The sequence below is a fragment of the Motacilla alba genome, chromosome 1 (assembly GCF_015832195.1).
Source record: "Motacilla alba alba isolate MOTALB_02 chromosome 1, Motacilla_alba_V1.0_pri, whole genome shotgun sequence".
Classification (NCBI taxonomy): domain Eukaryota; kingdom Metazoa; phylum Chordata; class Aves; order Passeriformes; family Motacillidae; genus Motacilla; species Motacilla alba.
In genome coordinates this window covers 97,369,907-97,396,126 of record NC_052016.1, presented here as the reverse complement: position 1 = coordinate 97,396,126, position 26,220 = coordinate 97,369,907, and the positions used below count along the sequence as shown (strand labels likewise).

The 26,220-nt window shown below is 38.2% G+C and overlaps 1 protein-coding gene across 1 annotated transcript in view; it reads right to left on the bottom strand.

Moving 5' to 3' along the window:
* GCC2 (GRIP and coiled-coil domain containing 2) overlaps positions 1-24,298 on the bottom strand; it is a 31,253-nt gene extending 6,955 nt beyond the window's left edge. Inside the window, exons 1-19 of the mRNA XM_038139677.1 lie at positions 24,144-24,298; positions 21,128-21,190; positions 20,395-20,479; positions 19,258-19,325; positions 18,029-18,133; positions 14,754-17,225; positions 14,011-14,080; positions 13,239-13,339; positions 13,060-13,158; positions 11,368-11,487; positions 9,788-9,952; positions 9,303-9,407; positions 8,579-8,741; positions 7,936-8,036; positions 7,728-7,805; positions 6,908-7,045; positions 4,767-4,888; positions 3,023-3,199; positions 1,280-1,497 (exon numbers count right to left, since the gene is read on the bottom strand). Of these exons, the coding sequence (XP_037995605.1) occupies positions 1,280-1,497; positions 3,023-3,199; positions 4,767-4,888; positions 6,908-7,045; positions 7,728-7,805; positions 7,936-8,036; positions 8,579-8,741; positions 9,303-9,407; positions 9,788-9,952; positions 11,368-11,487; positions 13,060-13,158; positions 13,239-13,339; positions 14,011-14,080; positions 14,754-17,225; positions 18,029-18,133; positions 19,258-19,325; positions 20,395-20,479; positions 21,128-21,190; positions 24,144-24,245 (4,552 nt within the window). The 5' untranslated portion in view covers positions 24,246-24,298. The remainder of the gene's footprint in view (positions 1-1,279; positions 1,498-3,022; positions 3,200-4,766; positions 4,889-6,907; positions 7,046-7,727; positions 7,806-7,935; positions 8,037-8,578; positions 8,742-9,302; positions 9,408-9,787; positions 9,953-11,367; positions 11,488-13,059; positions 13,159-13,238; positions 13,340-14,010; positions 14,081-14,753; positions 17,226-18,028; positions 18,134-19,257; positions 19,326-20,394; positions 20,480-21,127; positions 21,191-24,143) is intronic.
* Between the last annotated feature and the right edge of the window lie 1,922 nt (positions 24,299-26,220).

The following is a 26,220-nucleotide window of genomic DNA, read 5'->3' as shown; positions in this document are numbered from 1 at the left end:
ATAGTCTTCAAAATGCCAGGAAAAGCGAAGCCAAAAGAAAAAGCCAGATATGCATGTAATATTTATAATAGTAAAATACAGCCTTTCACCTCCCAATGGCCATTCCAATCAAAGTCTGGTTCTAAACTCAAACTTGACTGGCAATTTTTATTTCAGTGATTATGAAATATTCATCCACATCTCCCTGAAGATGTGTTTTAGTTATGGTAAGAGTAACAAATACCTTTAATGCAAAACAATATGCTTTTGTTTCAACCAGTCCTGTGGGAAGTGTAAATTCTTCTGTTTTATTACTGTGTGCATGACCCTTCTACTTCAGTAATAACAGAGCAACTTCTTAAACTGCTACTGCTGCTTGGCAAATGTCCAACTACATCCTGATTGTAACTTTACAGATACGAAAATAGCACTGGAGATTGAAGACAATAAAATCTTAAACTGGAACAAACAACAGGTATACAAATAACAGTTTAAATACGCTTTTCTTTAGTTTTACACTTCATACTTGAGGCAGATGTCCAGCATGCTCCAAAACCTGAGACAACAGGTTTTGGTAAGAAGAACACCAAATATTTTCAAAGTAATTTCCCTGCATCTCTCTGATACTGCAGAATAGGTATCAATGGTGCAGATTCTAGAACAGAATAGTTCCAGCTGGAAGTGACTTACAACAATTATCTAGTCTAACTGCTTGACAACTTCAAAAGTTAACACAATATCAAAGGCATTGTCAAAATGCCTCTGTTTCAGGCATCAATCACTTCAATGGGAAGCCTGTTCCAGAGTATGATTACCCTCTCAGTAAGAAAATGCTTCATAATGTCCAGTCTAAACCTCCCCATGGCAGCTCTGAACCAATCCCACATGTCTTATCATTATAAACCCGGGAGAAGAGCTCAGCACTTCCCCCCTCACTTCCCCCACTCAGGAATCTGTAAGACAGCCATGAGGTTGCCCTCAGCCTGCTTTCCTCAAAACTAGACCAAGCCAGAGTCCTCAGCTGCTCCTCAAAGGACAGTCCTTGCTGCCCTTCCACCACCTTTGTTGCCCTCCTCTGGATGTATTCAAGGACCTTAGGATTCCGAAGCAACAGTAAATAGTAACAAAGATGTATTCCTGACTTGGTATCTGTGGACTGACACAACATACTGCAGATTTCCCAGAAAAAGCTGCTGGTGATTTTACAGAAGCAAACACTGTAAGCACATTTTAGTTTCAGACTGAGGTACACAAATTGGTAACTAACCCATGAAAACCTGGTATGCTGCCTGGAAGTTACCTCTAGTGCTTGGTTCACTCTTGAGTTGGAAGAGCTGAGCTTCTACTCTGGAGAGTTGCTGCTGAAGTGTCTCTACTGTCTTCCTGTGCTCTTCTTGCAGGTTTCTGACCTGATCTCTGAAGTTGTTCCGGAGAGCTTCATTCTGGGCTGTCAGCTGACTCAACGCCTGGGCATGCTCTGTTTTGATGACCATGTTCTCAGACTGTATTGTGCAGAGTCTGAAAACAGCACGTGCACAAACAGTAAGACACAAGCAGCAAAACACTGTGAGTTTTACATTTCAGAATTTTTACCAGTTTGAGGCAGTTTTCAATTTTCATGTGTATGATTATCTTAGAACGCCTATGTGTGCAACTCTTTTTCATTTCAAGTCCTCTTTTTACAGGGAAAATCTGAGACTGAAAAAGCTATACATTACTACTTATATGAAAGCACTGTGCTATATAAACTTGATTTCTATTTCAGAACAAAAAATTCAGACATCTTTGGGAAATAATAAAAGACTTAAGAGACACTGTGGTCTAAACATTCTTAAATTTTATAACGGCATCATGGCTGTTTTTAGTATCATACAGGGCACCTCGCTTATACTCCACTTCCTACAACATTTATTTACCAAGCAGTTACTTGGGACTTCTAAAAACACAGGTTTCTAAGAAGGGAAGTTTATTTTTTTTAAACCTCAACTTTCAGTGCAGAAGAGTGTAGCTGTTAGCAAGAAAAATGTCAGTAACTCATCAGTTGTACTTGGTTTGGAGGTACTCCAGAAGCACACCAAAATTGTCACAAGCAATTAAATACATTAAATAAATAATAATATATAATATAGACATGATATATACTCATATGCAATTAAACAAATGCATTTATGGAAAAACTAAGCCCAGGACTTACCCTTATAAGCATACAGACTTAAACAGAACCAGAACAGAAAAGACCAGTATTTATTTAGGTATAAAGGGAACCTATTGTGAAATGGGTTGTTTCCAGAAAAATGCAGAACATAATTTGGTTGACTACAGTGAATCATTATGTAGCTATCAGGAACAGATAAAACTGTACAAAGACAGTGACAAGAAGTCAACAGTTCCTAATATCCATCAGTAATTTCTAATTAATACTTCATGTGAATATCTTTGTACCCTAAATGGAGAAGAAAAGACAATGATAGACTCTTTTTGTGTAGCTCAAGTATTAGGTACTCATGTGATTTTACAAGGAGTGATAAAGATTAAACAGATTCCATTCATTTTGAAAGAAAAATAAGGCAAATTAAGCCTCTGGCAAGCACATACTTAAAATACAGTACTTTCTGTGAGAAAGGCGCTTGGTGGACAAGAACTGGGTATTTTGTCAGTGAAATTGTTTGCTTTCCATATAATTATCTTTTTTTTTTTTTTTTTTAACATCCCTAAAATTTAGTAGAGTGGTACAACACAAATGTGGTGCTGGGCACTAGACTTAAAAATAGCCAGTGTGCTTAAAAAATGTTTATTTTTAGATCTGATAGTTAAGAGGTAGGTTTGCAGAAATCTCAAATTCCCCTATCAGCTACTATTTCACTGTTATTGTGGAAGCTTCTGATGGCTTGTGAAAAATAGCAAACAAGCCTTTTGAAATTCCTTTAACTTTCTCAACAACATGCCTATTTTTTGGTGAAGTATAGTTATAGGCTTCTACATGTTACGATATTGAAATTCAAACAAAATAAAATATCCCTATCTTTTCACCAGCAGACCATACTTTTCACGGAGCTCTGCTTCTTTTGCAACAGTCTCTTGCAGCATCTTATTGTGTCTTTCCAGCAGGGTGTCGTGTTCAGACTGCAATGCCTGGAGTTCAGATGCATTCATCTGTGAATTATGCTGAGCATCTTGCAGCTTAACTTTAAGTTGATCTATCACCATTTCCAACTGTTCCCTGCACATGGAAGGAAGGAAAAGTAATACACAACATGCATTTAAAATCATTACATTATTTCAGAACCTATATTATATACACAACATTTTGGATAGCTCATTCAATTTGTGTATTTATTAATAAATCAACACAGCACTAAGACCAAAATAATCTTAGAATGTGGCTACAGCAGAAACAATCAGATTCTGTTTCAGTATAAATACAAATAGGTTTGCCACATCCCATCTGAACTGCTGGGTGTGCAACTACTGGGGTAGGAAGCATGACTGACAGCACTTTTTTTACTTCAAGGAGGGACAAGACAGAGGGAAAATAATATTTGGGAATCAGATGGGAGAAAAAATTTCTTCTTAAAAGTGGTGAGGCTTTTTTTCCATTTGTTTAGTAAATGCACATCAGTTCAGTAACACCAAATACAGGGGACAAATGGTTGGAGTAGATTTTAAGCAAATCACTAGAAAGCAACATCAAGTCCATAACAGATAAACTCAATTGGTCAGAAACAATTCAAAATCAGAAATATCAGGAAGAAAAAAAAATATTAAGTCACACACATTCTTTTTTTACTGATTTCTGTGTTTATATATGCAGATGACTCCATTATCTCATGAACTGTGTATCTCACTAATCCTTAGAGTTACTTGTAAATAATTTCTTTGGGAACCATTTGACATCTGTTTATTGCTTATCCAATTTGTTCCCAAGATGGTTCTCTCTCACAAAAAATTATCAATACCAGAACGTCTTAAAATTCTGCAAATAAGAGAGTCAAAGAAATGCAGCTCTTAGCTTGGCTGCTTCAAAAGCAAGAATGTTTCAAAAACCCCAAAGCAGCCCTAAATCTCCAACAAGGCACAAGTCGCCCTCTGGTGGATGTCTGGCCGCAGTTGCCGGCACCGAGTGAGGGGCAGCGCCCGAAGCGAATCCTGGCATTTCACACATAAACGCCCAGTCTGTCACCAAGGGCAGCCATCAATGACTAATAAAAATAACTTGCACAAACGGATTGACTTTTGCAGTGAGTTGAGACATTTTCTCAAGTGAATATGAATTTATACCTGGCTTATGACTGTACTTAAAGGATTTTCAGGCAACTTTTGGTAGTGTAACTCTTTCCTTCCAAGTCTTTCCTCATATGATACAACATACAGGATTTCATAAATATGCAGTAACTGATGACTGAATCGGCATCCAGAGCTTTACCTACACTTAACCACTCACTCCTGAAAAAGTTCAAAGTGAGCTCAGCTGAACTGAACCAATCTGCTCTTCTCCTCTTTGTTGCAAATGGCACTTGTTACTTCACCTCAGAGAAAAGGACGTGTCAAGTCTACACAGAATGTGCAAGCTAATTTCTGCTCATGAGAGTTATAAAAAACTTCCTAAGACCTTACTTCTCCTTCCAACTGTAACAATAGGTGATCTACACAAAAATAATGGTTAAAAAGACAAATCCAGCTATTAGAAACTAATATAGCACCATGCCAGTAGGAACTGATAATACTTCTGTTCAGCTAGGCAGTGCCACAGGTGCTGATTACAGATCAAGTAAAAATGTTTGTTTTACCTTTCTTGTTTGGCTCCTTCAGACTCTGTCTGAGCAGTAGATTTATTCTTTTGCTGTTTTAGAACATTATGAACACGGACTTTGTAACTCTCAAATTCAGATGTAACAGATGCTTGTTCAGCCTATCGCACAGAAAACAAAGCTGTAAATTATAATATTGACTATTGCTCCCTTATTTCTCTATAATGAAATGCATCTTACACTAAAAAACAAAACCATCTGCTGCATTTCCTTCTTTAAAATAGATAATTCAAACAGCAACCGCCATAACAATGTTTCTTTAGATTTTAACTGAGTATCATATAATGTGAAATTTGAGACACTAATTTTCAACATACCAGTATTAAAGAAAAGAAAGACTACTTGCAAATTCAAAAATTGCATTCAACTGAGAGATTCATAAGCCAGGGGATCTATGAACAGCTTTAAATGAAAGCAAAGGTGACAGAAAATACAAGAGGCAAAATTCTGTTTCCAGTATTACAAGGGTGACAAAAATTCTAACATGCCATAAAGTTATGCATAATTCTGAGGAGTTAAGTCAGTCTTGCAATGGTATTACATAGCACCAGATATAATGTTCTAGTTGACTGTAAAGGTGTTTGGTCTTTTCTTCTAAATTCATCGGTTGCCTGAGTTTCTGTGGACATACAGAAAACTGCCTCACTTCACAGTAGCTTCATCCCTGACTGTACACTATACAGCAAAGATTATTGTAACCCTTCCAGTAGTCACGCTGCATATTCCTCTTAAAAAAAAAACAAAACAACAAAACAGCACCAATGCAGGTTTTCTTTCTTGGATCTTAGGACAAGCTCGTGGATTCATTAGTCACTCCCATTTACAGGTAACTAAAATGTTCTTATCTCCAAAAGGAGGATTTTGGAAACTTTCCCTTCAGCTGAACTGATGACTGAAATTCTACAGCACTGACTCTGATTAGCCACTGGTCCAGATTTTCAGAGTCTGTACATTTTGTAGCCATTTTCTTTACAGTAATCCCTTGCTTTTCTTCCTGTCAAACTGTGTGAATATTCCTAAGTCCTCAGGTACACAGCCTTAAATGTCAGCATGATTTCTATTTTCTACTATCTGCTTTGGTGTCCACATTTCCTTTAGAGGGAATTTTCCTTTGCTAATAACCTTGCAATAGTATCTATTTTCCATATGTAGGGCATCTAAATAGGAAAGCTAATCCTCCAAGAGGTTCAAGCCATGCCAACATGGAAGATCTACAACCTTGCTGATCTCACAGCATCACGGAGCAAACCACCAGACAGGTATTGTAAGCACCCAGGTAGGAAGAATACATTTGTAAAACCATGATCCATGTGTACCAGCACAACTAAGGCAAACCTCCTGTAGCAGCAATGACAAAGTTTGTCCATTTTAGTTCAGCTTGTTAAAATGTAGAAGTTCTTTTGAGAGGCTGCGTTGAGCTGTTGCTTACCTGCAGGATGCACCTACCACCACATCTACCACACAACAGGGGCCATAGAGTAGTGAGTGCAGAAATCCCCATAAAGGGGTTTGAACGTAAGAGTCCTACTACATTTTGAATCTGTTTGTCTCCAATGTAAACACTTCTTTCCAGGACCAAGCAGAGTTATATGAGCAAAAAAAATCCCAGAAACATTAATAAACTTCATCAACAGTGTCAGTTTTCCATGTAGTTCAGCTGCCAATTAAGAAGCTGCTCATATTTCAGCATATTAAAAGGTGCTTGCAAATATACTTTTCATAGCTTTTTTTTTCTTTTAAGTGGTATCTCTGTTAATTGGTTATATATGAAACAAGATATACTCCTTTTTTTCATTTGTGCTCTTTTCTTGAAAGACTCTTCTTTTCCCTGAGTGTACACTTACTGATCATCTTAAATAAACCCCGGGTCCCCACTACCACAAGTTTTTCCCTACTGGAAACAGAAGTACGCAGGTCCAGATGTTTCACCCCAAGTGATACACATCAACCAGGATAGTCTGGCTCATCCTTTATACCACCACTCAATACTGGGGTAATTTGCAATTCTTGACAGACAAAAAGAGAAGAGTGAAAAATCTTGAGTGAAAATATTTTTGAAGAAGCAAAGAGTGCAAGTAATCTCCCTTCTTAAGCCTCTAAGATTACTTCCACTGGGATACCTGGGCTGCTCTGCACTCTTCTTGCAGGGTTGCAATTTTTTGCTGGCAAGCACTCATCGTACGCTGGTGCTGCTCCGAAGATGTTCGCAGTTGCTCCTGAACTTTATGCTTTTCTGATGTCAGTACAGCCACTTGAATCTGAAAAAGTCAGTTGAAAATTTCACTATCACGGAAACTTTTCTTACTTCTCCAAGGGAACATGCCACGGAGAACCCAGGACTCTACTACAGTAATTCCTGCACAGAACTGGTGAACACAAAATTAAAATCCAACCAAAATAGAATAAAAAAACAGACATGGGTTACCATGTAATAATATTTAAAAAGTGATGCTGCTTAAAGAGAGAATTGAAGATATAATTACAATGCTGGGGTGGCAGCATTTAAGAAAGCTAACCTCTCTCCCTTCCCTGCTTCTTTTATTATATTCCAATACATTTCTATTCCATATACAGATAGACAACACTTAAGATTTTTGCTGACAAGGTTGTGCTTTTCTGGTTTTAACTGAGCCACTACCCTTTTTAAAGAAACATTGAAAAATATATTCCATTTACAAGCTTTAAACTCCACAGTCCTCTCCTTTGGTGGAAAGGGAAAGAGGAAAAAGACAGGGTAAATCCACCTAAAGAAAATCATACAAAAAAAAATTTGAGAAAAGCAGGAAACAGACAAAAGTCATTTAAGAAAAAGAACCAGTAACCTAAAAGTAAAAACAGCACCTCTTTATTCTTCAGCCTGTATTCCATGTGCCCAGTAAAAATCACACCCTCACTACTTAAATGAGAAAACTCGTACTAACAAAAAGTGAAGTTTCTTGCCTTATAGGCTTCCACTTGCTGTTGACTGGCTTCCAGTTCCCCTTTCAACGATGCCTGCAACATTAGATGGTCATTTTCCTGCAAGATAAAATTACCTGGAGATTAAAAAAAACCCTCCAAACCTCAGTAACCTAAAAATTCAGCTACCAGCTGTTTTTGAAAATATTGTTTGAAAATAGAATACACAGTCATTAGCTTATGGACTTACAGCTTGTTTTGAATCAGCTAGTTCTTTTTTGGTTTTCACCAGGAGTTGTTTTATCTTGGCATTTCTTTCCTCATCCTGTTGCATAGTTGACTGAAGTGACTCTAATGCAGAGAAAAACAATTATATGCAAAGGAAACTTCCCCTTTTATATTTCCTTAAAAATGCTGGAAAATATTTTAAAAAATTCCAACAGATTCCTTAAGAGCTACGAACAAGTAGCTTAAAGTAACTTTAGTAAACTTTTCCTAAGTTATCACAAAGATCTTAAAGTAAGTGAAATGTTTTCACACTTGAGCATGGGAAGAAAAGGAATTTTCACATGGTAATCAGTAGTTTTATGAGTGTGGTATATCCAAATGAAACCCTTGTCAGTCACCAATATTTACAACCTATGAATAACTTTATCAGGTAATAAACACAGTATGACAGGCAGGTAAATTGGCTTTTGAGTGCTGAACACCGTATTAAGTGATTGATAACCTAGTAAAGGTTCCTCTAAGACAAAATTGCTTTCCTAATGCAACTGTTTAGTATTCCCTGCAAAACTTACCCTCACTTGCTGACTTGAGAAGTTGTTTCTGAATTGTATCTTTTACCACTGCTAACTATACCATAGTGACTCTTCTGTTTATAGTTTACTCACTTATTTCTTCCTGTAGGGTCTCTTGTTTCTGTTTCTGAATCCCTGTTTCTTGCTCAAGATCTTCTATTCTGCTGTCTTTATCAGTAATCTTCTGATTAAGTTCTTTTACTAGCCTTTCATAGTCAGCTATTTCCATATCCATCAGTGTACTCTTTTGAGCATCCTGTAAGGTACACAAAATGAAGTTAGAGCTTACAATTTGCCTTGCCTGCTAATACTTTTGTAATTCTGTAAAAAACTATACTGCCCATCAGACAAAGATTTTGTCTCTATCCATATCCACAAATATCACCCATCCATTGGGTTTCCATATCCTCAGTAAATACTCTGTCTTCAAACAAGAATCAAAAGCTTTGAAAAATTAGTTGTTTTATCAGTAGGTATTTTGTATGTATTAGTTTTTGTCATCTTCAGTCCTTAAAACCAAGGTAATTTCTTAACAGTGCACTACACATGTACTTCAGACATCTGAATTCTATTCCTATTTCTACTCATGAAAGGCCACATAACCCAAGCTAAACAAACAAAAAATAAAACCAAAGCAAATTCCAAAAGTACATTTCAGCCCTCCAAGCACACAACCAGGGGCAAAAGCCCTCACATTCTCCCTTTTGCAAACCTCCAGCTTTAAAATCCTCAGAACAGAAAGGGAAGCATTCAACGCAGCCAGATGGCCCAAAATCTTTGGTAGTCCATTAAGCACTAACATGGATAGCAATGCTACCTTTCTGGCCAGCTCTAGCTCTTGCATAGTTTTCTGCAGATGTTTCTTTTCCTTCTGAAGTTGCATCTGAAGTTCCTCCACTTCTCGGAGAGCACCACTATGTTCCTGAAATTTAAGTAGTTGTCAATTATGCAGCCCAGCTTCAAAATAGATGCCAACATCTTTCTATACTTAGACACATAAACACACACACACACACTTGCGTTGTACAAAGACAGCTGATTCCTTTCTTAGGAAATCACTGTGAACCAGAGAAAAACCAATACTATGAAGTGGTTTTCACATTCTGTGTAACTGCCCCTAACCTCAACTGACAGCCTTGCAAAGTTCTTTCAATGAATAGACCAAGTTTTCAAAAAAGTCAAGTAACACAGAGGGGAAGTGCAGAACCTGGTCTATACAAACACAGTTTACAAAGGTCTAACAGAAATCACATCCATTGAAAGCAATGCTTCAGCCCATTTACCATCTCTATGAAGTACTACCTTTGTTTTCTGCTCTCTTAGAAGCTTTTCAGCTTCTAGTTCTTTGTCAGCCTTTGCTTTGGCTCTTTGTATCTCCAGGATCTGAGTTTCCAGCAGCTTAGCATTATTTTGCAGTGTTTCAACACGAGCCAGGAGGTCTTCATTAGCAGAGCGTAACTGATCATGCTGAAATTAGCACAGTAGAATGGTAAAAACATAAGCTAAATTTATGTGCAATGTTAACAGATAAAATATTTTCTGTATTTAAAAAATACCCAACACCCAATTCTATCCAAATCCCTTACAAACAACAGTACTACAGATGAGTTTGCCCAGCTTAATTCTGTTAAACCAGATTAATAAACAGGTGAAATTAAAACCATTAGCATATTTTGGTTATTTTGTTCAGTTAATTTGCCCAGCTTCCTGTAAAATGGCAAGAATCAAAAGAAAACAAAAGAAAAAAATGAATCAAAAGAAAAAAATACCCAAAAATTTATGCTTTCTGCATTATCACCTTCCCCTTGTAACAACACAGTATTTCAATACTTATTGCCACACTTCAAATACAGCTGCTGTATTTATAAACAAATTATCATACTATTAACTCCTAAAAAAGGCTAAACTGCAAACTTTGACTGAACCACCAAGTCTTGCACTAGTACACAGTAAGAACTTTACTGCATCAGGCATACTTTTGCAATGCCTTTAACAGATTTAATTTGGACGTTTTCAATTATGTATCCTAGTCTTCATTTTGCCTATTAAGAATGAAGTATACGTGAAAGATGTCAACTACCTAAACAGTGTTTTATTTACAAATTCTTTATAAAAAAACTTGAAAAATGCAAAGCCTGCATAATCAGCAGAACATATACTATTATTTCTTATTTCTTCCTATGCTATTTACTACTGGCTTGTGTTTATAAGGAAACAGTGGCCAAGGTGGATCTCCAGTGTATGGGGCCTGGGAGTTTAAATCCAAATAATAAATAAATTAATATTATAAAAATAATATCCTAAATACCAAACCCATTGCAGTTAGCTTTGCAAAGATGTGTCTCACAGCCCATTAATTACCATTTTAGACTTCTGAATGCCACTATAGTACTCTACAATGCATCTTAAAGTCTAATCCTTGTGAAAAATCCAAAATCCATAACTCATTCAGTATATTTAAATACTGTGTTGATGAAACAAAACAATTAGAAAACCCCAAAGCCACATTTTGTTGAAGAAATAGAAGAAAAAAATATCTCAGTTAAAGGTTACTACACTTCATGAGAAGTGTAGGTGTGCAGTCAGAAAAACAGTGCACGTTTGATACTTGCAGCAGAGCTGTAGGTCCAAAAGCAAGCCAGAGATCTGCTCTTTTCTCTGAGTTGAGCTGGGATAAATTAAACTCTTTCTATTGACAAAGCCAGACATTCTAGATAGGTAAGGTATCAGATGTTGAAAAGGAACACACAAACCACTCCGAATTTAAAGTTACTATTTAAAACACACATAGGTTATGAAACTATAGTAACAATCACATGATGAGGACTTTCACCCAATAGGCAGAATTAATTTTTATGATCAGACCCACATCCAGAACTGACCTGCTCGGATGACACCTGTAGCTGTCTTGTGAGGTCCTCTATCTGACGTTCAAGATTATTTGCTCTGCCTTTTTCAGAATCCAGCTGCTCTCCTTGCTTGTCGTATTCCATCAAAAGATTCTTAACACATACAAACACAAAGGCATAATTTTTTACAAGATGTATTGCATAAGCACATTCTATACCTTTGAGGTGTGCTTACCTAGTATTTCATTATATGAGGTGTCTTACTGTAACATCAGAAATATCAGAATGAAATTAAAGCTATCATTCCATTACAGGCTCTCAGAGAAACCCCTTGCAGTTCATGACATCCTAGAGTAATTCAGGTTGGAAGACAGCTCAGCAGGTGTCACCCTTCCTGCTTAAAGTAGCGTCAGCAGTCAGATGAGACCAGATTGCTCAGAGCTTTGTCCAATTATGTCTTTCCAAGGACCTGCCTCCCAGAATGGAGACAGCTACTCCACTAAGCAACCTATTCCAAAGCTCGACCATTCTCATAGCATGAAAATGTTTATTCATGAATCCAGTTGGAATCCTTTCCTTCAATTGAGGACTACTGTCTTATCTTGCACCACCATTAATAACCTGACTTTCTTCCCTTCATAATGTTTTTGTAGGTACTGGAAGACTCTTATTAGGTTCCTTTAAAGTTTTCTGCAGGCTGAGCAGCTTCTCATCACTTATTCCAGTCCCTTGACAAACCTGTCATCCCTCCACTGAAATCACTTCAAGATATCAATGTTGTATTTGGGGGGAGAAGGAGGAACAAGAGTTGATGTAATACTCTCAATGATGTCACAGAATCATTTAGATGGGAAATTACCTTTAAGATCATTGAATCCAACTGTAAACCCAGCACTGCCAAATCCACCACTAACATATGTCCTTAAGTGCTGTGTTTGCCTCACGTACTTGTATATAAAGTGCTTGCTGTGTTTAGTCCTTGTACTTTAAATACCACCAGAGATGATGATTCCATTGCTTCTCTGTTCTAATGCTCAAGCATCCTTCTTGTAAAGAAATTGCTCCTAATATCCAATCTAAACCTCCCTTGGTAGAACTTAAGGACATTTTCCTCTGTCCTATCTTGTTGCTTGAGAGAAAAGGTTGATCCCCACCTGACTACACCCTCCTTTCATGTGTTTGGAGAGAGTGATAAGCCTCCCCTGAGCCTGCTGTTCTCCAGACTACCTGACCTCAGTTCCCTCAGCTTCTCCTCCTGAGTCTTACAGGGAACAGCTTTCTCTTGGGGAAGCAATGCTGACTCGTCACCTGCTTCTGCTTCATGTGCCCAGAGATGTGCTCCAAGAAGACTTGCTCCCAGCAAATTACAAGTTTGTCCTTATCATTTAAGGATTTTCAAACCATCTTCAATTTTTTCAAACCATCTTCACAGAGATTTATGTTTTGCCTAGCAACACATTGCTTGGTATATACGATGCTAGATTCAAAAGGGTTAAAAATAGCATTCCAGTAGAAAGGAAGTGTCTCATTTGCTTCTCACAACAGCTGCATGGTTCCCTTAAGAGAACCTTACAGTTCTTGATTCTGGTATTCAACTGCACTGACACAATTTCTTTTGCCAAACATAATTGTGCAAGTAAATAGCAATGTACATCCAGGCTAGGCTTCAAACCCGAAGTATTTTCTGACAGTTTACTGCTTCTGTGAATGTAGCACTATTCTTACCTTATAGCTTTCAGCTCCTTGTATTACATCTTTCATTGAAGCAGACAGCTGATCTTTTTCTGATCGAACCAACTCCAACTCTTCCTTCAGAGTCTGCACCTTATTAAAAAGAAGTGTGTGCCATTAAAACAAAGCCCCCTGTGCAAAATCTTCTTCATATTAGGAATTAGTCAGGGTACCTCTTTTCGGCTGGCATCTAATTCTTTCTTGGCTTTCACAGCAACCACTTTAATTTTATTTAGCTTCTCTCCTTTTTCGGCAGAATCTTTTTCCAGCATCCCTAAAAGAAATACATAAGAAAGTTAAAAACGACATCCTAGAAGAAATACATAAGTAAGTTAAAAACTACACCCTTTCATTTCTTCCCAAGAAATGAAATTAAATGAAATTCAATTAGAACACAAACATCAGCATGACTTTAAAATCAAACAAAATATAAAGCAGGGGGAGATTTTCAAGTGTTTCATTGAGTCAGGCATTTAATTTGAAGCTAAAACATCCAGACATACAGAGAACTTAGGGGCAATCTTTCCCTGGACAATCTTTCCCTGTTTCAGAAGCTTCCATCACAGTTAAGAGCAATATTCCTGTCTACTTCTACATAAAGTTAACAAATCAGAAGCATTTTCCTGCTCTTGTGTTGGGCTAACTGCCATAAAGCAACAGTAGTTTTGGCAATGTTGCTTCCCTTTCCTTCTGGTAGCCTCTGAGATTCTTACTGATAAATTTCCTACATTAAAAATAAAGATTAAATCCACTGCACTGTTTATAGACCGATGTACAGAGGAAGAAAAAGCCTTAAAAAGTACCAAATCACATCCAACTTAGAACTGCTAACATTTTAAATTCCCATTTAGTTGAGGAATACTGTTCCTCAACTTGTGGAAATACAGGGCAATCAAGCAAAGAAAGAAAAGGTAACAATCCAAAGGAAAAAAGTGAGAAAGATACCAATTTTTTCTTGAAGCTCTGCTACTGAAGACTGTTGATCAGTTTTCTCAGTCATTGTTTCCATTAAATTCTGTGTTATAAACAGAGATATAAGAAGTATTACAAACATTTCTTTGTGGTACCTGTTTTGTCCCTAACAAGCCACCAGAAATTTCAGCTACAGCTAAAACTGTCTATGTTCTTACAACCAGGAAAGCCTTTATGAGCAACTTTGTATCACCTTCATGAAAGTACAGTTATGCTGAAAGCAGAACATTCCAATCTTTTAAGAGCTGCTTTCCATCCTGTCCAAGGATAAAAAGAGGGGAGACACCCTCATTCTGCAGCCGTTAGCTTTACAAAATCAGCAATTCCCAAGACCTGAAGCTAATGCAGATCAAGAAGTTTTGTTTGAGATGGAACCACAGAAAGTTAGAGGTGAAAGATTATGAGGCTAGGTAGTCCATCTAGTCAATTGATTGCTTCAGGAGATATTGATAGGAATAAAGGTTCAAGTACAAGCAACTTTTGTCAAAAAAGCATTATGATTGGTTTTGCTTCATTTTTTTTTTTCCTGGGGGAAAGAAGGTAATTCTGAGGTGCTGGAAAACTCAGAAATATGTGCTTTTTAGAAGGGAGACTCACTTTCAGGCCAAGGGAAAAAAAGAAAAAAAAAAGAAAAGAGAGAATTGAAAGTATTTTTTGAACCTTAATTCTGAAGACTTTAGAGGTTTAGTCTTTATACTTCAATAACAAAATATAACCTTTAGAGAACTCAGTTCGTCTTTCACATTTCTAAGCTCAGTTTCCTTTTGTTCCAGAATGAAATTTAAGTCGTCTTGTTTTTCAGATCCTTTTTGCTGTTCTTGTATTTGACTTTCATAAAGAGCAAGTTTTTGACTAATCTCTTCAGTATTAGCTAAAAGATCTTGATTTTCAATCCTTGTTTTTTCACTGGCATTTCTCAACTCCTGGATATCACGTTGAAGTGCTTCTTTTTCAGACAACACTCCTTCCAGTTCTTCTCTCAAAAGATTCTTTTCTTTTTCAAAATCCTGAATCATGGATCTATGTTCTCCATGTTGAGCTGCATTTTCTTCCTCTAATCTCTCAACTTCTCGCTGCAAACGAATTACTTCCTCCTCCTTTTGTAGAGCAAGGCACTGCTCTTCTTTAATTTTTGACAAGCATTCATTTACAATTTTTAACAAGTTAAGAGAATCATATTCTTCATTAGAATCTGAAATGCTGAACCCCACTTGCTCAAGTAGGTGGTACAGCTGAGTTCTTACAAGGGATGTGTGCGCTTGTTCATTTTCAAGTAATGTTGATACATGGTCTTTTTCTGCAGTCATCATTTGTAGTTTCTTTTCTAAGTTTTCAGACTGCTCTTTCAATACTAAACAACCATCTTTTTCAGATGTAGTCTTTCCCAGCTCTTCACTTAATTCACCTTTTTCCTGAATGAGTTTCTTATTTTCCTCATGGAGAGTGTGCACTTCAGATGAAAGCTGTTCTTTATCACGCACCAGAGATTCAATCTGTTTTTCTAATTGCTCTAGCATTTGAGCATTTTCACCCTTAGAAATTAAAGCTTCATTCAGTCTCTCTGTTAATTCCTCTACCTTTTGCTTCAGGTCATTATTGTACTGGTTAGCACAATCTACTTCTTGCTGAAGTTCCTGAATTTTAACTTGTTCTTGCTTGCATATTTCCTGAAGGGTTTCTCTCTCTTCACCCAAGCACTTTACATCATTTAAAATATCCCTGTTTTGATCAGTAAGAGCAACGATCTTCTCTTCCAGTTTTCTTACAGTAATCTCTTTTTGGTCAACGGAGCTTGTCATTGCACTATTGTCCTCCTGAAGACTAACGATTTTACATTTAAGTTCTTCTGTCTCTAACTGATAAGATAACAATTTTTTTACTTCTTCCTGGAGGTGATTTACAGTTTCAAGAAGAACATCCCTTTCATTGAAAGCAGCCCGGAGTTTCTGTTGCAGTTGACTGACATCAGACGCTTGCTGTTGTTTCATTGATTCAAACTCCTGGCTGATCTTTCCAGCAGATTCGCCTAGCTCAGCCTGTAGAGTTTCCATTGTTTCTCTCAGGCTGTTGTAATTGGACACTGCTTCTTCTTTCTCCTGAGTTATCTTTTCAAGTTGTTCTCTAAGTTCCTGCATTTCAAAAACTAATGCCATCTGTTCTTTTTCAGAACCAGATAATAAAGTTTCATTTAGTTCAGAGATTTCTCTCTGGTGTTGATCTTTCAGAGTCTGAATCTCTAATTTGTGCTCTTTTGCAGCAGTTTCATAGTGCTGTCCTGCTGCTTGAAGCTCCAATTTTAGTTTTTCAATTACACAGCAGTAATCTTCTTTAGTAAGCTGCAATTCATTTATCTTAAAGTCCAAGTCTTCCCGCTCATGAAAGTACTCATCCTTCATACGATGGATTTCCTCTTCCAGTTTTATCTTGACATTGCTCATATAAGTTAACTCATCTTTCAATATACTATGTTGGGACTGGAGTTCTTCTAAACTATGCTCCAGGTACCTAACTTTTTCCTCCATTTTTGAATTTACACAAGGTTCTTCTTGTGTATCTGCAACATCTATCTTGTTTTCTAAATTTTTATGTAACACTTCTCTCAGCTGCTCCAAGTCATATTCACGCTGGTCAGTCTGAGCATGCATTTCATCCTTGGCATTTTTCTCTGCCAAATTATGCTGCAACTGATTTATTTGGTTTTGCTTTTCTTCATTTTCTTTAGATGATGTTTCAATCCGATGCATTAGTTCTGACACCTCTTCCTGATGGGCAGTTTTTAATTTTTTAAGTTCTTCATTCAGATTTTTTATTTCATTATGGTAACACTGAGAGTTGCTTTTAATAGTTTCTTGCAGATTTGTCACTTCTTTGTTTTTGTCTTCATTCACAGCTTCCAACTGCTTGTTCAGACACAGAATTTGCTCCTCATAAGTAGATGTAATCCTTTGGACATCATCTTGTAATCTTTTAACTTCTTTTTGACTATCATTGTAACATTCAACCTGCTCCACCAGCTCCATTTGCTTCTTCACTTGTTCATCTAATTCCATCTTCAGTTTTTTTAAATCCTCATTGTGCTTGCATTGTGCATTTGCTAATTCACTCTTCAGAGCTTTTATTTCTTCCAGAGAGTCAATTCTTGATTGTTCCAGTTGCTTCTGCAATTCTTCTGATTTAGCCACTGCAGCCTAAACAAACAAGCAAATTATTAAATACTGGTAATTTAGCACACAAAATTTCGAAGTGAACTGTTTACAATAATGAATTAGAAAACATAGTAGTCCACAGTTTTAAAAACTGCTATAGCTTTTAAATATCTAACTGTATCAGGACAACTAAATTCAGAAGACACTACACAGAGCACAAGAACATTTGCAAAATGAGAAAGGAAAACTAAGTCCTAGATCATGTTTACCAGCATAATTTCACAAAATGTCACAACAGACTTCAGCTTTAGCAACTATTCTGATAATGTATTAAAGATCAGATAATTTTTAGAGCATCAAATCCAGGTATCTGGATATAACAATGTCCATCAATTGCAAGCAGTTCAATCTTCACTTCACCATTAATTGAGATTATTGATATAATATAGGTGCCTTGGCTGACAGGCTACTTCTTACGAATATCTAAAGGTAAACCTCACATGAATATCTAAAGGTTTACCTGGTAAAGCTAAACTCATGCTCCCATGGAAAGACAGAGCTGATTGATTGATACCTATGTAGGCTTTTAATGCACAGACTGAATTCTTCTTGCAGCTGAGGATCTAGACAGTGTATATAAGAATTTTTAATTTATTACTATAAACTAGGAGGTACAGAGAAAATACGCTTTAATATATAAAGCCTTTATATTTTTTTAGATTTTTTAAGAGACAGAACACAGGTAAGTGAAGAAAAAGATTAAAATTAGATACACAACAAGCAAACCTAGAAAATAAATAAAATTCTGAAATATTTCAGTAATGTTGTGTGGCTCATTTCAGTACCTCTGCTTCTTGCTTTATTTGAACATTTTCTTTTTTCAGAGCTATGCACTGCTGCTGACTTTCAGCTTTTTCCAGAAGCACCACATCCAGCCTTTCTGTGAGAGCCTAATATTAAATGAGAAAGATGAGAAAGATCACTGAAAGGAGGGTTTCTTAACAATGGAAACAGTGATTTCTGCAAAATGTAGAAACTCACATATAGATTATGACCCATTTTGTCAAATAAACACATCAGTCAGCAATTAAAAAATTGCTTTCAGCCCAAATAAAAATGATATGAAATTGGGAGAGTAAAACAATGATTTTGGGTTCTTTTAAAAATTGTACTTGTGATCAGCTACCTTTTTATTACCAGGTGATGGTGGTGAAGTTCCCTTTCTGAAGAAATCTCCATCCAAATTATTCAAAACAATTCTCTAATTGAGAAACTCCTCCTCACTACCAATTTTCACTTTTGTATGCTATGACCCTTATCTTGAGAAAAACAGATCCTAAAAGTATTTCTTGTGACATGTAACTTGAATTATGTGTTTCTAATCTCATCAAATTATTGTCTCAGAACTTTTTTAAATGGCTGAAGTGTTTCTGCAATGGTCACTCCAAAATAAACAAAAGCTGGCCTAACCAGCCGAACAAGGAAAAGTCTTGCTGGGGACATTCATAGAGTCACATAATAGTTTGGGTGGGTGGGGACCTTTAAAGGCCATCTAGTCTAACCCCCTTGCAGTGAATAGGGACATCTTCAACTCCACCAGGTGGCTCAGAATCCCATTCAACCTGATCTTGAATATTTCCGGGGGTGGGGGGAATCTACCACCTCTCTGAGCAATCTTTTCCAGTGTTTCACCACCCTCTGCGTAGAAAAAAGCTCTTCCTTATATCTGACCTAAATCAACCCTCGTTCTATTGCAACAGGTTCTGCTGAAAAGTTTATCCACATCTCATAAGCTCCATTCAAGTACTGAAGTGCTGAGGTAAGCTCTGCCTGGGAAGTGTACTACACTTTGTACTATTCCTCACAGAACTAAGAGTGCTTGCTGGCAAGTGGAGCAAGGACGTGAGGGGAGAAGGAAGAAAAAGGGTTTTAGAAGTGTCTTGGACTCCTGCAGATTGATTCCATTCAATTTGAATAATGGTTTTCAAACTATTAACATTTTACCAAATTATTTCTGTGGATTTATTTCAGCTAACTTTACATAATAGAATAGAAACCAATTACATATTCCTACCTGAATAATATCATCAGCTCCTGCAGTAGCTGCTTTAGATCTGAGTTCTTCAATTTCTTTCTCTAGTTCTTAAAATGTAAAGAAACGTTACAGTATGAATTGATGCTGCATCACAGTAGCAAATTTTAGTAAATCCTGTGCCTGACAACACTTCTATTCAAATCAGAGAAGTCTTTTACTTCACCAATTTTTGTTTGTTACTGAGTGACAGACAGGACTAACAGAAAGAGAACAAATATTCAGTACTACTTCTCCAGTCCTGAAACTCAGCACGGTTTCCTGAGGAAGCAAAACTTCCTGGCTTGGATAGAGGGACAGCAGATAGAAATTCTTCTGAAGATCACCCATCTTACCTTCTATTTCATGGTCAATTTAAATCAGAGGAAAGATATTCAGTTTCTACTGTTTCCCTAAAAATAGGCAGCAAGCAGAAGAACAAGATCTTATGAACAACCACACTGAGGAAAAGCCTGGAACAGCCCATTTCTGTATCCTTATTGTTTCAGAGGGCAGCTACCAGCAGTCAGCATAACTGCCATTCCAAACAAGGGGCAGTGACACCAGTCCAAGTAGTGGGCCACTGGAGGAAAAGAGACTGCAGAGTAGGCAAGGACAGCACATGAGAGCACAGATTTACAGGTACTTTTAGGTGTTAAGCATAAAATTTTGTTTGGTATATTTTACAATTTCTTGTTAAAGCAATAAAAGATCAAATATAAAGTAGCAAGCAATCTATCTTAAAGAAGTCATTGTACTCTACAACAAACTATACTCTACTAATTATGCCAGACATTACTCCTCCCACTTGCTTCCTGAAAAGCAACCTGCACCAATATGAGGAAGAGACAATGACAAATCCCACTTCAACTTGTCCACAAGCTACACTGCTCCATCATGCCATACTGTCAGACCAAAATTAATTTAATACATGACAAAAGCAATGCTTCTTTTCTTCTCTTTCTTAATCAAATTACTTTTGTCCTTATACTCCCACCATAAAAAGCCAAATTGAAGAAAAATAAAATCTAGTATTTTTGCCTAGAATTTAAATCTACCTATCAAAAACACACAGTGATATTTGAAAAGGTCAGGTAGTGCCAAGCATTAAGGCAGAAATTGCACTTTCCAGTAAGATACCTGCACATCTTGACTTCACTTTCTGTATAAGCATCATTTGCTTTTTTGCAAACTTGATGAGGTCTTCTTTGGGCAATGTGTCCAGCTGTAAAGAAAGTATGTATCAGAGAAACCAGTCTCCTCTAACCCAGAGGGAAATAGAAAAAAGGCATTTTAGCATCAGACTTCCAAAAAGCTGAATTTTAGGACAAGAAACTCTCACCATACATTTGCAAGACGTGTAACATTTCAAAAAAAGAATAACAGTCCAAGTCACTGATGTTCTGTTATCCAATTCTGTTATTTCAATTACAGTAACAGAAACTACTCCTCATTCTATACTTTACTGAAACAACTCTGTAGCTCACAGTTGGGCAGCATTGGTTTGGAAAACTCAGTTAGGAAGGATTACAATGCAGTAACACAATTTGAACAATATTTTGAAAATAGCATGCTGACCTAACATTGTCATTGTTTAAATTTACTTCCACTGAATGGAAAGATGTCTGTGTCCATTATGAAACAGACTGCTGCCAAAACTGGATGCTATTAATAATTTATCAAATATAACAGGAAGTGAACATACCAAAAAGAGATTTTTTTTTCCTCATGGTTTCCAAAACACTTTATCTTAATGTTTCTAAGTTAATTTTTCCTGTCTAGAAGAAATGTTAAAAATATCTTTGTCTTCCTATCACTCACAGCTTGCATGCTACTGCTATCCAAATAAATTAGGTTTGTGAAGACTGATTACCTTTGATTTGCTTGATCCTGGTGTGCCAGAAGATGCCACCATCTCCTGCCCAGCATCTTGAACCTACAATAAAATAAAGTACAATCTGCAGTAACAGACTTTTCGGTGTAAGACTACCAAAAAAACGAATCGAAAATCTCCAAACAGAGAGGAACTGAATATAGTGAAAGCACAAGAAAAAAAGTACACCAAAATTTTTAAAACAACATGTATTTGTAGGATGAGTCAGAAACATAGTGGAAAAAGATCTACTGTGATTATTAGAACTGCAGAGTAGAAACCTCCCAATATCCAAACCAGTATGATTTTATGATTCCATTACTGAATGGACATCTAGAGCTGATACAGTATTGCAAATTAATTTTATTTACAAGCAGTTTCAAAAGCATGACTCAATGTCTTGTTCTTAAAAGAGCCATTAAAAAAAGCAAGAACAACAACAACAAAAAAACCAAACCAAAACCAAAACAACAAACAAACCAAACACCCCCAAAACCCCCAAACAACAACAACAACAACAAAAAAACCAAACACCCAAAAAATCTTATAGAGGAGTTGCAGTTAAATCAAACCTTGGGAACTTTTGAACCACATAAGCTCGTAATCTCTTTTGTTTCCTTCTTAAACATACTGGTTTATCACTACAATTGTTAGCCTATCAAATATATTCCAAAAGATTCGGCAAAGTCAGGGCTCATTTGGACAAATATTAACCCTTCTCTTTTTTTTTTTAAAAACATGCTAGTGTCCACTAGGATTGCTGGCCTGACAAACATATCTGAAACAGCTCTGCAAATTCTGGGCTCTCTATCCCTAAAATACATGCAAAACACCTTTGGCTGTAAACTTCCACAGATCCAATCTGGGAGACTGTTACTTTACAGTGGTTTAGATGTGATATGCTTATGTATAATCAGGAACACAAAGAAATGTGTGCAGCCATGATGGATGCTGCAAAGGAAAAGGGAACAGATGCTTCCAATATATTAGGAATAGCATTTCCAAGCCTTGAGCTTTACCCTACTTTTTTTCTTCAGACTATCTATCATATGTGCATGAGTACGAAAGTGAAGAGGTGTATATGTAAATATTTGTATTTTTATATATCTAGATTTTTGTGTGTGTGTGTGTGTGTGTATACACACCTACCCTCTCTTTTATTCTGCTACTCTCTTCATTCTGCCAAAAAAATCAAAACCCTTATAAGTAGAAACTAAGGAAGAACCAAACTGGATCTTACCACTATGAGTGAGAATGGACAATCACTAATAATTTAGATAGAACAGGTGACACAGATAATAAAAAGCATCACCTTTAGAAATATGAGTTCAAGTACAGACCAAGGACAAAGGCAGTTATAGTCCTCTATGTACACATATGCTAGGTCTTTGGGGTTTTTTTTTTAGCATGACAAAAATAAACTTATTAAAAAAAAATGTGCTGTTTAGCATTAGGAAAAAAAAGCTATAAAGTTTCAGATTTTCTTAGCATGTAAGACTTTGTCAACATTTACACTCCTAATATTTTAGCACTTGGACAGCATATCGAATTATAACAAACTGCATGTACTGTTCAGAAAATGACAGCTCACCATTCTCCATACTACAGCGAGGTCAGATGAATTTTCTTTTCACAATACTTTTACTCCTTTAGGCTAATACATACAGAAGCAGAATCACATACTGTGTAAAACAATGCATCCAGTTTTAGTTTTCTGGTAACAGAAACCAGAGGCAGCTTATGTAGAGGGCTTCAGCCACTTGAATTAGAAGAAAAATAAGGAAGATGAGCTATCAAAAAACTCTGAACTTTTCATTGATTAGCTGCATCCAAGCTATGAACCAGCAGCTACTAAGTTTACTTTTAAGCCCAATACAATCCTGCATGGTTTCTAGTCCACCATTCTGAAATCTGGATGCTTCCATAGTTTACTGATATGTATACATACACAGATGTACATATATTCTTTTTTTTTGAATTTTATTTCAATCCTACCTTACCCCCTACACTAAGGGGTTTCCATGTCACATTTCAAGATGTTCTATGCATTTTAACTGCTATCTATCCCTTACTTTTGCAATAGCTTAACATACTCTTAAAAGCCTAACCAATGCATAAATGCAATATATTAGCCTTTGCTGTGAACTGTGGCAGTAGTAGCCATCACGAACAGCAATTTTCTGAGCAGTGCGCAACTATTAGACATCACCAACTCTAGGTGTACCAAGTCACATCAAAACACATTTTGACTTGTGATTGCTTCAACCAACAGCGGCATTGAACCTCTATTAGAATGTGGCACACGAGCAGCACAGACACTACCAGGAGAGTTAACAGACACTACTAGGAGAGTTAATTTAATGTGTGAACTTAAAACTCCTCAATGTTGCCTTTGGATTTGCCTTGGTGTTTATAAAAGCTACACTAGATACAGACACTTCAGTGGTTTTATTTGTTTGCGTTGGTAGGTGTTTCAGAGCTGACGTCCTGTCGTTAACACATCGGGTCACCCCAGTGGAGAAGGACCCCTTGTTCGCCCGTGGGTGCTGTCACACAGTAACCACTCGACGCCCTGGCCGTGTGTCACCAGAGTGTCGCTCCCCTGGAGTCGGCGCTGCCCGCTGTCCCCAGCCCGTGCCAACAGGGCGACGTCCCCACCTTCTAAGCAGGAGGGGCACAGAACAAACCCCTGGCAGCCCGCACGGGCGCTCGCATTTCCGCAGGGCAGCGGCAGCGGCGGGGCCCCCCTTCCCGCCCCCGGCCTCCCTCACAGCTGCGCCACCCGCGGGGGCTGCGCGGCGGCGGCAAAGGGCGCGCAGTGACCCGCGGGCTCCTCCGCCCATCACCGCGGGAAGGGAAAGGAACCGGCGGCGTGGGAGGGGCTGGTCCGCGCCTTCCCCGGTCCCCCGTGCTGCATGCCAAGGTCACGCACCGCCCCCTCCGCACCCGCCCCCGCTGCGGTGACCCCGAGGGCTCCGCGGCCCCTCTGCCCGAGCCGCGCCGCCCGCCGCGTTACCTCCATGGCGGGGCCGGCCGGCTGCAGGGGCGGGGAGATCGCGGCGCCACAGCCGCTGCCAGCGCCGCTACATCCTCCCCGAGCCGCTTCCGCCTCCGTCATCCCGGCACGCCGGGCTCGCCGGGCTCGGCCTGTCCGTCACGGAGCGCCGCCCCGGGGGCGGGCGGGGCTGAGCCGAGGGCCCGCGGCCTCGGCGGCTGAGCGCGCCTGGAAGGGGCCGTGGGCCGGGCAGTGGGCATCGCTGCCGACCTCGTATTCTCCGCCTTTAAAAGGGGGACGGGGAAGGGGTACGGCTGCAACACGAGAGCACCCCGCTAGTCCCTGTTCATGAAGGGCTCCTGAGGGCAAAGCAGTGCTGCAGGCGTGTCTCACTGCCGCCATAAGGAGAGTGTGAGGTGAAGAGTGACGTGCTCGGGCAGAAACGCAGCGATTTAAGACCCTGTTTTTAACAGCTTGATGGAAACACAAATTGATTAAAATTATTTATCAAATAAATGCGGTGGGTGCCAGTAGGATGGTGCTAGACTTTTCATCTGTGCCCAGCGACAGGACAAGGAGCACTGGCCTTAAATAAAACCACAAGAAGTTTCATTGTAGCATGAGGAAGAACTTCTTTACTTAAGGCTGGCAGAGCACTGGCACAGCTGCCCAGGGGTCTTGTGGAGTCTCCCTCTGGAGACATTCAAACCCCACCTGGATGTGTTCTTTGGCACCTGCTGTAGGTGACCCTGCCTTGGCAGGAGGGTTGGATGAGTTGATCACCAGAGGTCTCTTCCAACCCTAACTATTCCATGATTCCATAAATTCGAAAATGGATTGTGAAGGACTACCAGAGCAAATAGCAGAACCTAGGTGTTATGGCAGGTGATTACATATTCTTAAAGAGATTTTTTTGGCCTGTTTGAGTAGGTTTTTGAGGGGAACAATGCCTACTTTAAAGGGCACACATTTTTCATTGTAACCATGCATGCACTTTGGTAGTGCTTGAATAATTTTTCACATTTCATGATAAGTAATTGATTTTTAATGAAAAGTTGCCTGGGAAAAACAATTTAGGCATGTTATTCTGTTCATGGTTCACTGGGTGAATACTGAATATCACTGAATTAATTATAATGTCATGAGAGAATATGTATTTTAATAAAAAAGGAGAGTTGTTTGTTGAAATGCTTGTCTCGGAAGAATAATTGCATTTTTCCAAGTCTGCTTACTGTCATTCTTCTTGTAAAATTCAAATGGCAAATGGTGACAAAAAGCAGAAAGGTTCTTCACCTATACCTAATAAAGTATTTATTTTTTTTCTACCTCCAAGGCATTCACTGTCCATTACATATATTCATATATATCTATTTATGCAGCTACACAACTGATTCCATGCTCACAAAGGTTGCTGGCAAGGAACAGATATCCCTAACCAAACAGCATTGCAGTGTTTTTTCATTACTTCTCTTATTATTCTTTTTAGAAGCTTCAGAGGATGTTAAACTGATTTATTCTTTCCTTCCCCTTTCACATTGGGGTACTCTGAACTGGTTACCTATGCCTATGTTGCTCTGATCTAACGTGGGGATTTCACACAACTTCAAGACGAGCTTTTTGAGATAGAGTCCTTCCAAAACCATTCCAGAGCAGAAGCTGTTCACCCCAAACTATGCCATACTGCATGGCTCTGTGCTTTGAGGTTAGCTTCCAGCTGAATCGGAATATTTGGGGAGAACACTGTAGGAAACGAACCTTCTCTTTTGGGAAACCACAGAGAAAACAATGTTTCATGCAAATTTGTTCCTTCTGACTATCTTCAGACAGTATGTATTATGTACCAACTCTTGGGTCATCTCATTATTTAACCTACGAGGGAGTTGATTTTGGAGCTCATCCAAGGCAGACACAAAAGAGATTTCAGAGGTGTTAGTACTGAAGACAATGAGCTACTAGCTCAGTCATTGCAGGCTTTCTGTAGCTGATTCCGGCTAGAAGCCACTCAGCCCTCCCTCCATTTTATGTAACAGAGTTTAGGTTGTACATTTGAGATTGTCTTAACAGTCTTTCATTCTGGTCCTGAATTGCAACAGCAATT